The sequence below is a fragment of the Apis mellifera genome, linkage group LG14, assembly GCF_003254395.2.
Source record: "Apis mellifera strain DH4 linkage group LG14, Amel_HAv3.1, whole genome shotgun sequence".
NCBI lineage: Eukaryota > Metazoa > Arthropoda > Insecta > Hymenoptera > Apidae > Apis > Apis mellifera.
Window position 1 is genome coordinate 5,989,475 of NC_037651.1, and position 11,614 is coordinate 6,001,088.

Sequence of the window (11,614 nt, forward strand, 5' to 3'; positions counted from 1 at the left end):
TATTTATTGAATATATTAATATATTATAAATATTTAAAATTCTAAATTTAAAATTCTATCACTTTATTTAAATTTTTTAAATATATATATTTTTTATATATTTTAAATATATATTTTTATATTTTGATATATATTTTAAAAATTCCTATAATGATACTATTGTATAAATACTCTCGTTATACTTTTTTCTTCATATTTTAAACAAACTTTTCTAATGTAATTTGATTGTGAATTACATATAATGAATTACATATAAATTTTGGACAAAATACAAGCATCTATAAAGTAATAATTTAAAAAAATTATTATAATTTAATATTTAATTATATAATTTACAGTTATAATAATTTAATTTTACATAAAAATGATTGTCATATATACTGAAATGAATTTAATATGTTTTGATTCGCGATGTTTCATAGTGCATAAAATATATGTTTCGTCTACATCCAAATTAATAAAAATATTTCATTTCAATTAATCTTGAATTTTTTGTTGAAATCATGAGTTATATTTATTAATATATATATTTAATGATACAATTATATTATATTTCGAATTATTTTAAATTATATTCGAGAATAAATATAATAATATCTTTGTATATTTTTAAGTTAAAATTCAAATCATATAATCATAAAAAACTTTATATAAGAACTTTATGAATAATATATGAATGTTTATATACATAAAAGAATGATTTCATTAATAGCATTTTATCTATAATAACGCAATTATATATTAATAATACATTTGATATAAAAGATTGCTATAATTATTATTCAATATTGTAAATTATAATTTACAGATTATTCTAAAAATAGAGTATAAATAATAAAATCTATTTTATCTGAAATCACTACAGATATCGACTTATATTTTATTTTAAATTAAATGATTCAAATGGACTATTTAGAATTCAAAAAATTTTGAAAATAAAAGTATTGTTTTATATTTCATTAATTCATATTTGAAATGCTCTGTAGACAATTTATAAATTGTATTATTATAACTGTATCTATTATAGATACAAGAATATTTTTCATAAATATTTATAAGAATATTTTAATAAATTTTAATAATAAATTAGAAAAATATTCAAATAACATAAAATTATAATTATTAATTAATATATAATAATTAAAAATTATTATATAATATATAATTATAATTTTTATTATTAAAATAATAAATTAGAGAAATATTCAAATAACATAAAATTAAATGAAATTTTTATACACCAATAATTGTTTTCAATCATTTGATTTAGAAAAAATCAAATCCATATCCATAGCAACATTTTCAGAGAAAATTATTGTTCTATTACATTATATTTATATTAAATACCATATATAATGTCCTGGATAAAGTCCTGGATAAGTTATCATATATTTAAAAGAAAATTTTTTAAAAATAAAATAATTTTGTATATGTAACACGAATCAATTTGTACAATATGTCATGATCATGTCATCAATGTTGATTATATTATCACAAATCGCTTATTATCGTTATTAAAGATTTTTTAATAAAATATAAAAAATATAAAAAAAAATAGAATTATATATAAGCTTAGACTTAATCTTAGCATAATTGAATATTAGCTCATATAGCTCATCAATATTATTAGAAATCTTTAAGTGGTTAAAAATATAAAAGAATAAAATTATACATGGACTTATTAAATAATTTGGCATGATTGTAAATTATTATTTTTAAATTAATATTTATAATATTTATAATAGGAAGAAAAAGTAAGAAATTTTACGAAAGTAAACAACGTATTTCTGCATCTGTATTAAAATTCCTTTTATGAAATTATAAAACATGCTCTTCTATATTTTCATTTTCTTGATCGGAAGAATCCGAATCTTCAGCTAAGTATTTTTGAATTTGACGATGTGTCATATTTTTCGTATCAGGCATAAAGAACATTACTATAACTGACATAAGACAACATACCGAAAGAAAATAGAATATCCAATCGATTTTAAAATTTATATCAACAATAGTACAAAAAATTAATGTTAAGAAAAAATCAAGTAGATCACCAAAAGTCTTAATAATAAGAGTAGCAAAATTTTTTATTTCTGGGGTAAATAGTTCGTTTATGAGGATGTCGGATAACGAGCCCAAGCCTAAATAATATACTATTTGGAGCAAGGACATGAAGCAAACAGGAAGAATATCCATCGTGATTTGTGGCACATTGTTATTAACAAATGTAAAATAAAGAGCCATGATAAAAAATGTATATGAACATCCAATTGTACAATATATCAAACGTATACGTTTTTTTATAATATGAGCCGTTGCGGTAGATAAAAGGGCACTTAAAAATGCAATACTAAAAATTATAATCATCACTGCGTTCAAATTAAGTTTAACTCCTGCTACTTCAAGCAATATTGGAAGATATTGCATAATAAAATAATATCCTGTAAAATTTTGTGCTACAGTTATAGAAAACATAATAAATGTAGCTTTTATGTTATTTTTCAGATACAGTAATCGTAACTTTCCCCACACGGTATATCTATTTATATTTAAACGTCGACTATTTTTTGGCCTATACGAATTATTCTCATTCTCTGCACGTTTGCGTAGAAGCAAGTCTAATTCCCTTCTCGATTCATAGGGATCAAGAATATCTTTAAAAAATGATATTGATTTAATAGCTGCGGTTCTATTACCATTTTTTGCCAAGAAAACAGGACTTTCAGGAAGAAAAATGATTAATGGAATAAACATTAAGGATAGGATTAAAACACTAGTTGTGAGCGTTAAATAAGATACAACATATCCTATGACACTGATTATCAATGATCCAAGGACTATACTTGGTACTGTCAGTGTGTTTAAGATATTACTTACATAAGGATCCGTCACATCCAATACGTATATAGGAAATGCCTTATATGCAATACCAATACCTGTGCCATGAGCTCCTCGAGCGACATGCGCAGCTTGTGATTCGCGTCCGTATATTAAGGTAAACCAGCCAAAGATGAAAAGTAAATCGGCCAATATGAGGCCTTTTTTAGGGCCGAAAGTATCAATTACAATATCACCTATGAATCGACCAAGTGAAATCCCAGTTACTAACATAGAGACAAGCCATGCCAATTCGTCATTTGTAATATAGATTGGACTATCGCTGAAGCCGGTTCTTAGTTGAGGGATAGTTACAGTATACCATCCGTATATAATACCGGACAGTATCATGATGTACAATCCTGAAATAAGAAATATTTTAGTAAGAAGAAAAAGTCTGATATAGATAAAGAAAAACTGACACCACAAAGTGACAGTTCTGGAATGGATGTTATGCAGATAAGATTTGTAGTTTTTAATAGGTAAAATTCTATACTTTAAATTCTACAATTTAAATCTTCATCCGAATTTTTTGAGAATTTTTATGATTTTCCTCGTTAAAAAAAAAAAAGAATATAAAATTGAACATATGTTACAATTTACATATTTTCAGCATTGAAATAATAAATGGAAACATTTATAAAATTTATAAAATAAAATGATTAAAAATACATAGCATTTATAAATGATTATCAATATTTTTTATAAATTATATAAATTATAATTAATAATCTATAAAAATACAATTAATTATATATAATATATAATATAAATAATTAAAACAATATTATTTATTAAAAAATACTAATAGAATATAATTTCATAGGTTTCATAAAATTCACAACTGACGAAAATTTCGATATTCGTTAATGTAAGATAAAAAATAAAAGACTAACCACAACTTATCGCTACCCATTGTCTAGTTTCTTTTCTTTTTCTACTACGTATAAAATCTCTTATTTCTACATTTTCCCTTTCAGGTTGTGTGGATGTTCTTTGCTGTAAAATAAATTATATGATTATATGAAATGATCATATAATAGTAATAGTAGTTGTATATTGCATTTTTGAAAAAAAAGAAGAATTAATAAATCATTCTTTTTTTTAAAAATTAATTTCATAAATCAATCTATATGTTACATATTAAAAAAATTAATAAAATAAATAATATGGAATAATATTATCATTCTCATAATTTTAAAGGAAATTAATCAATCATTAAATATATCACTAGTAAACAGATAAAGCAAATTTGAATTTTTTACCACAAAAATTCATGTATGAATTCGTATAATATTTCAAACAAACAGAAAATTATTAATTTATTATTCTAATAAAAAATGTATTATTCTATAACATTTTATCTATAATTATATATTTATATTAATGTATTATTAAGCAAAATACTTACGAATCGTATCCGATAAGCCATATTTGCAAATGTTTATTTTTATTATAGAATAGTAATTTTGTAACAATTTTAAACACTTGATATCTATCTCTTTCAATTTATAACGGAAATAATTAATCACAATATGATTAATGAATAATTTATTATATTTAAATTTATCATAGACAAGAATAGATTCTAATTAATGTTTTAACAATTGAATCTAATTTCTAATCTTAATAATCACTTTCTAATCACGATAATTTACTTTGAATTTTCAAATAATAATGATCCTCTTAAAGGTTGTTTCACTTTTATACATATGATATAACTTTGATATTACCTCGATAAATAAACATTTCTTATATACTTTAACGTTAAGAATTAATTTCAAATATTTTGGTATACAAATTATATATATATATAAAAAAATGTTTTTCTATTTGAAAAATATTTCGTTCGTATGTTAGCAGTGATCATAATTATATAAATATAATGAATTACAAAAATATTATTTTACTTTATATAAAATATGATTGCGCAATATTTATAAAATAACAAAATCTTTGTTCATCAAAAGATTTAAATTATAAACAATTCAAAAATAATATGATAATACAATAACCTTGTTATAATATATATAATTCTCTTTGAATCCATTATTATAGTTAATTATTGAAGATATAAATTAATGAAAATGAAAAAATTTACTTTTATCATATTAATTATATCAATATATATATTTTTTGTCTTTTTATGCATAATTTAATTTTTAAATAAATTTATATCTATTTTGTTATTTAAAAATTTTTCCATTTCTAATAGTTTTATTAGTTATATAAGTCATATTTTTATTTATATGGTACATTTTATACAAGTAATATGCTTATCTCTATTATGTGTTATCTCTTTAATATGTAAATTGTATTCATAATCAAAACGAACGGATTGTGTTAGACGCGTCTCAGTTTCATAAATAATCATCTCAACGAGCGCGAATTAATTTATGCAATTGGCACGATCAATGTCGAGAACATATTACAGCAATTCTTGACTTGTTTGTTCTATTATTCAATGTGTTTTATATCTTATAAAGAAAAGAATGAATTAAATTAATCGTCAATTAAACGATATTTGAATCATTTTTCATAAAAGATTCAAAATACTTGTAGAATTAACAAAAATTACAAAAATTTATCAATTGTTAGAAAAAGATAATAACGGTCAATATTATTATTAATGAATGAATTAAAATAAATTTAAAATATTTAAAAAGTTTAATTTTTGTCATTGTTATCGTTTTTTTATGTTTATAAAATAAAAAGTATCATCTAAAACATTAATTTTAACTAATGAATTAGATGATTTCTTATTTTATTCTTGATTATATATTTTTTTCCTGTATGATTAAAATCATTTTTTTAAACTTTAACATGTAAGTACTTACACGGCTTTCAATTAACGATAATCTGATTAAGACCAATTGTGCAGGCACGACTGCCTGTTCGTTAATCGTGCTTGAATAAAGCTGATTACGAACAGTAGAATAAATAGTTACAGTTGATTGCGAGAATTGTAAGTTTCGCGAACACCTTTAAGACTTAGACAATACTTACGGACGTATATTTTTTCGAGCAGAAGAAAATATCATTCAAAGTGTTCGTTAAATTGAAATTAGTTTTATCAGTATGCTTATTTTTATGATTTCAATTTTGATTGTGAAAGAGAGAATGAAATTGAAATTATTTATTAATAATAATTTAAAATTAATTTCTTGTTAAATTCCCCCAAAAAATTGTTATTATGAAATATTCGAAATATAAATAGAAGATTAAAATATATAATATATAATATATAATAGATAATAGAAAACAAGGAAAAAAAATTATTTTTAGTAAAATTTATAATATTTGTCATGTGTAAATAATATAATGAAATATTTAAAAAAAATCTTAAAACATAAAATCGCGAATTATTTTGCATTTAAAATGTCTTAATAATTAAAATTTAGAAATTGCAATGCAAATATTACAGTAAGCAAACATCTAGTTTTGCTTATCAGACTTAAGTGCAGCGATAAAGTTCGCATTTATATATATATGTATATTATTCAACAAAATTTTATGTCTCTTAAATGGAACATTTATAATTCATTAAAATAAAAATTCGAACATGTTGTGTCAAAAAAATGATTGATAAAATAAATACTGTGGTAATAAATAGTATAATTAAAGAAAATTGCTGTGATAATATTTAATTTTGAATAACTGAATATAATGTGCATGATATGACTGTAAGATATGATTTCATGGAATGTAATTATGTAAAAGGTGTCACTTGAAATAGCAATATCAAAATATGTAAAATTAAATTATTAGTGTTTCCAAAAATATTAATAATAACAAATAAAAAAAATAATACGAAGACTTTATTTTCAAGTGGTTTCTATCATGAATGTAAGTACATATGTCATTATTATTTGCATGATATAAGTAATTGTATTGTATAAGCTATTGAATTTGTATATCGAAAAACATACTTACATATATATATATCGTTACATGCGAATCTCTATAATATAATATCTCTATAATATATATAAAATAATTTTAAATATAAGAATCAAGTTTATTGTTTCTTTAATAGAATAATTTTTTTATTTATATTTTATTTTATAATTTAATACTACTTATAAAATATATACTTGATTTTATTTTATTTAAAAATTTATTAAATAAAAATTGCATTTAGTCATTATTTTTTTGTTAAATATATAATTGCAAAAATAATTTTTAGAATTACGATCTTTATCTTAGTAATGTAATCATAAAAATTTTTACTAAAAATATAAATATAAACTTATATTTAAATTATAAAAATATAATTTTGTATAAATATTATATATTTAAATACTCCAATGGTATATTTTAATATTCTAACCTTGATGAAATTATAATATAATATAAACATCACAATGTTCATTTAAAAAAACATATATTTAAATTTATCAAGTTAAAGATATTTCTGCTTTTATTGTACTTATCAGCAAAAGTCGCCATTCGTTATATCATCGAGACACAGAACTGTAATAATAGAATAATAACTAAAGTAATAAATCAGACACAAGTAAAGTATCTTATGAACAATATGCGGAATAGATTATATAGTGAATTTCATTGTATTTAAAAAATTTGCCCTATAAAATACTTATAAATGCGTTTTCTGACCTAAAGAGACATCACGTTGGCGCCTAGTATATTTATAAATGAGATCGGTAGTGGGAGGACGACTAGTAACGTGACATTGGCAAATCAAGAAATAGAGAAAGGAGAAAGAAAACAAAATTAGTTAAGAATGTAAGTAATCAAAAATGTGTCGGTAGTTTTGCGTTTTTTGTGTGATTTAATAATTCTCAACGGGAATGTGCAATTGTATAATTAGTGAAATTAAAAATAACGAAACTAATAAGTCAACAAACGTTAATTTTATTATAAAGACAATTCAATATCGAGATTCATTTTGGTTACATGATTCTACATGCAAGAGATCCAAAGTGTCATGACAGAAACTATGGATGTATTGGTGAGTATTGACTAGTACATCTTTGCATTTAGCCATTTATTCAAATTTCTTTATAAAAAATACTTATATTTCGGAATTGGATCAGGTTATGTTATTAACCATGATGCTACGCGCGAATGACTGATCAAAAGCGCCTGCGTGTATGCGTTTACGCATTCGCATGTGTAGTATATATATAAAATACTACCGATTTTAAATTTTCTTTTATTCATTATTAATTATTTTTTATGGATATGTTTATTTTTAAAAATAATTTTATAATTTATAAAGTTTTCATATATATATATATATATATATATATATATATATATATATATATAATAATAAATAATTATATGAGCGTTGAAATATTATATATTTTTATTATTTTATAGATCATATAATTCTTTGATATAATATAACCGTATGTTATACATTTGATATTATGAGATTAAATTTCATCTTCAAAGGAGAAAATATATCCAGTGTAAAATTAATTAATCATACGTTTTTATCTATCGAAGCGTATTTAAATTTTTATGACTTATTTAAATTTTAAATTTAAAAACTTTAAAAAATTTAAAACTTGTTCTCGAAGTATAGATATTCAGCGGATTTTTATGAGCAGCGAATTAGTTGAATTAAATATTGTTTAAAATTAAAATTAATAAAAAATAAGTATACGTAAAAGTTTATACGTAAAATTAATTAATTTTTAAATATCTGTAATAATAATTAAGATTTTCAAAATACTTTTTTGTATTAGAAAAAAAATTTATATTAATTTTATATATTTTTTTATTTTGGAGCTTTTTAATTTTTATTAAAAACATTTAATTATATTAACAATTTAGTTATAAAAATATTTATATATAAATCAAATAAATCATTACAATATTTAAAAAATAGTACAAATAGATTTAATAATACGAGTTTCATATATTTTATATAAAATTCTAATATATAAAAGATAAAAAAAATAAAATCTTTATTTTTTAATTTAATAATTATAGGATTATAGAATTGTATGAATAAATGAAATTGAATTTGAATAATATATAATAAATAATATATATGAAATATATACGAATAATATACGAAAAAAAATCGAATATTTTTCTCTATTATACTTATATTTATATTTATATTTATATTATATTTTTTTTTGTTTTTGATAAATTCAAGAAAATCAAAAAAGTAATTTTTATAATTTCTGAATCGTCTAAGTATTTGCTTTAATAATTGTCGCGTCTTGAATTCAATTCAATTTTGCAATAATTTTACAATAATTGCAATAATTAACAAATTTTATCATATTAATATAATATATATTTTTTGTTTCTTGAAAATTAAATTTCTATGTATATTTATAATTTATATTTATATTATAATAATTAAAATAAAAATATATAAAATAATAAAATAATAATAATATATAATAAATATAAAAATATTTATATTTATATTATAATATTTATTTCACAGATCGATACAGGCAAAGAAGTGTCCGACATGGGGGATGTGATTTCTACATATATTACATCACCTGAAAAAAAACGTAATAAAACAAAGACTCAATGGCGACAATGGCTAGCATGTATTTCTGGTTAGTTTTCTATTTTTTTTATGTTACATTAACGAAAATCCAATATCTATTTTCTAATTTTTTAAATTTTTATATTTTTTTTCATTTAACAAGAATTTTATAAATATTGAAATGATTTACATAATGAACTATGCAATGCGGAAAATATGATATAAAATAACATATGTACAAAAAATCGGATTCTATAAATTACATGAATTATATTTACAATTAATTATAATATTTATGAATTTATTTTAGATAACTTAGAATTCAATAATGAAATCATTGAAATCATTGAAATGAGAAAATGTTATGAAATTATTAATTTTTCGATTCTAATTTTTTATTTTGATTTAAAGCTAAATTATTAAAATTAAATTATTTTTTTGTTATATTATTTCGTTATTTATGTTGATATTTTATTAATTCTTTTTTATTCCAGCAACTCTTTCCATGGTAGCAGTGGGTACTGTTTATGGATGGGTAACGACTTCTCTCTCTCGATTAACATCCGAAAATAGCGGAATGCCGTTTAAGATAACAAACGACGAAGGTTCATGGATTGTATCTTTAACTGTAATTGGTTCTATGACCGGTCCTTTTCTGGGTGCTTGTTTAGCCGATCGCTTTGGCCCTAAACGCTGTCTTTTGATATCCAGTGGATTTTTCATCGTAGGTTGGCTTTTGGTGTTATTAGCAAATACTGTATCTGTTTTATACGTTGCTCGTGTCATTCTTGGTATAGGTGTTGGGATTTCTTATACAACGAATCCCATGTATGTCTCGGAAGTGGCAGATATCAATATTAGGGGCGCTTTAGGTACTTTAATAGCAGTGAACGTATTTACTGGATCGTTGATGACGTGTAGCATAGGACCTTGGGTATCATATAAAATACTGGCAACGATTTTATTAGTGATACCTGTATTATTTATTGCATCCTTTATATGGTTTCCTGAAAGTCCTCATTTCTTAGCGGTAAGAGGTCGCAAAACCGAAGCTAGCCAATCGATAGCATTTTTCAAAGGCATTCGCGATCCTAATGAAGTGAAAAAAGAATTATCCTTAATTCTACGCGGATTATCCAGGAATGATTCTTTTCAGTCAAACACAAGTCAAAATATAGAGATAATTACATATACCTGGTTGGCCAAATTACGATTTTTATTATTGCCAAATAATATGAAAGCTTTATGCATCGTTGTTTCATTAATCGCAGCGCAACAACTTAGCGGAAATTTTAGTACTATACAATATCTCGATGTATTGTTCAGGAAAGCGGCAATTAGTATCGATTCGAATGTGGCGACTATTATTGTTTTGGCTGTTGGTCTCATATCTGGTAGTTTGGCCACTATAACGGTGGAAGTTGCAGGAAGGCGATCACTTTTGATGATTTCTACATTTGGATCATTCCTTACGTTAGCTATTCTAGCGATTTATTTTATGCTCGATATTAAAAGTATCGATGTTTCCATGATCAATTTTCTTCCCGTCATTGACGTAATCTTTTTTCAGATAGCATTTCAAATAGGTTTAGGCGTGTTACCTAATGCACTTATCGGTGAATTATTTCCTACGGAAGTGAAAAGTGTTGCAGGTGCCATCGTTACGATTTTCGATGGTATACTTGGTTTTATTGTGTCAAAACTGTATCAAGTTATTGGTGACAGTTTTGGATCGCATACGGTCTATTATTTCTTCTCGGCATCTTGCTTATTAGCTTTTTTCAATGTAATGGTATTTGTGCCAGAAACAAAAGGTAAGACGTATCGCGAAATTCAAGCGCTTTTAGCTGGAAAGGAATTGAATTCTTCAAATGAGAGAGTGAAAAATGATGACAACGATGTTATATGATATGAAGAATTGCACCATAAATGTGAATCACAATCTCTATTTTTGTGCAATTTTTTATTTCTTGATTTTATTAGAAATATTTTAATGTTGGACTTAATGACTTAATGTTTACAGGATATTATAATTTTGTTTACGTATATGCGTAATAAAAAAGTTTATAATGAAAGCAATACTTTAATATCAATATTTGTAACTTAAGAAATAAATTGAATCATATTATTATTTTAGAATAATAAATAATTTTAAATTAATATATTTGTTATATTTTATAACTATTCCTTAACATGTTTACTTTAAATTTTATTTTAAGTTGAAAAATTGTAACAAACATTGTAACAAACATT

At 22.2% G+C, this 11,614-nt stretch overlaps 2 protein-coding genes across 8 annotated transcripts; one reads left to right on the forward strand and one right to left on the reverse strand.

Moving 5' to 3' along the window:
- Positions 1–1,674: 1,674 nt before the first annotated feature.
- LOC726066 (facilitated trehalose transporter Tret1) lies at positions 1,675–4,558 on the reverse strand. Its single transcript, XM_001121836.5, has 3 exons — positions 4,286–4,558; positions 3,771–3,873; positions 1,675–3,236 (listed from the first exon to the last, which is right to left on the reverse strand). The coding sequence occupies exons 1-3, from the start codon at positions 4,304–4,306 to the stop codon at positions 1,819–1,821; spliced, it is 1,542 nt and encodes a 513-aa protein (XP_001121836.2). The 5' UTR covers positions 4,307–4,558; the 3' UTR covers positions 1,675–1,818.
- Positions 4,559–6,457: 1,899 nt separating this feature from the next.
- LOC551428 (facilitated trehalose transporter Tret1-2 homolog) lies at positions 6,458–11,436 on the forward strand. Of its 7 annotated transcripts, none has more exons than XM_006562312.3 (5): positions 6,458–6,720; positions 7,498–7,620; positions 7,809–7,846; positions 9,311–9,431; positions 9,856–11,436. In XM_006562312.3, exons 3-5 carry the CDS (start codon positions 7,823–7,825, stop codon positions 11,268–11,270), a joined length of 1,560 nt encoding a protein of 519 aa, XP_006562375.2. In that variant the 5' UTR covers positions 6,458–6,720; positions 7,498–7,620; positions 7,809–7,822; the 3' UTR covers positions 11,271–11,436. The 7 variants fall into 7 exon arrangements, with proteins under 7 accessions (XP_006562375.2, XP_006562374.2, XP_006562376.1 ...); XM_026445044.1 differs by lacking the exon at positions 6,458–6,720 and adding an exon at positions 7,301–7,390; XM_006562311.3 differs by having other exon boundaries at positions 7,498–7,846.
- Positions 11,437–11,614: the final 178 nt, after the last annotated feature.

What these genes read in the sequence shown, in the direction of transcription:
- LOC726066 (XM_001121836.5), bottom strand. Translation starts at nt 4,306, where the DNA reads ATGGCTTATCGGATACGATTC. An exon ending in TGGCTTATCGGATACGATTC is followed by an intron (nt 3,874 to 4,285) that starts GTAAGTATTTTG and finishes TTTATTTTACAG; the next exon opens with CAAAGAACATCCACACAACC. An exon ending in ATGGGTAGCGATAAGTTGTG is followed by an intron (nt 3,237 to 3,770) that starts GTTAGTCTTTTA and finishes TTCTTATTTCAG; the next exon opens with GATTGTACATCATGATACTG.
- LOC551428 (XM_006562311.3), top strand. Translation starts at nt 7,802, where the DNA reads ATGCAAGAGATCCAAAGTGTCATGACAGAAACTATGGATGTATTG. An exon ending in CAGAAACTATGGATGTATTG is followed by an intron (nt 7,847 to 9,310) that starts GTGAGTATTGAC and finishes TTTATTTCACAG; the next exon opens with ATCGATACAGGCAAAGAAGT. An exon ending in ATGGCTAGCATGTATTTCTG is followed by an intron (nt 9,432 to 9,855) that starts GTTAGTTTTCTA and finishes TTTTTATTCCAG; the next exon opens with CAACTCTTTCCATGGTAGCA.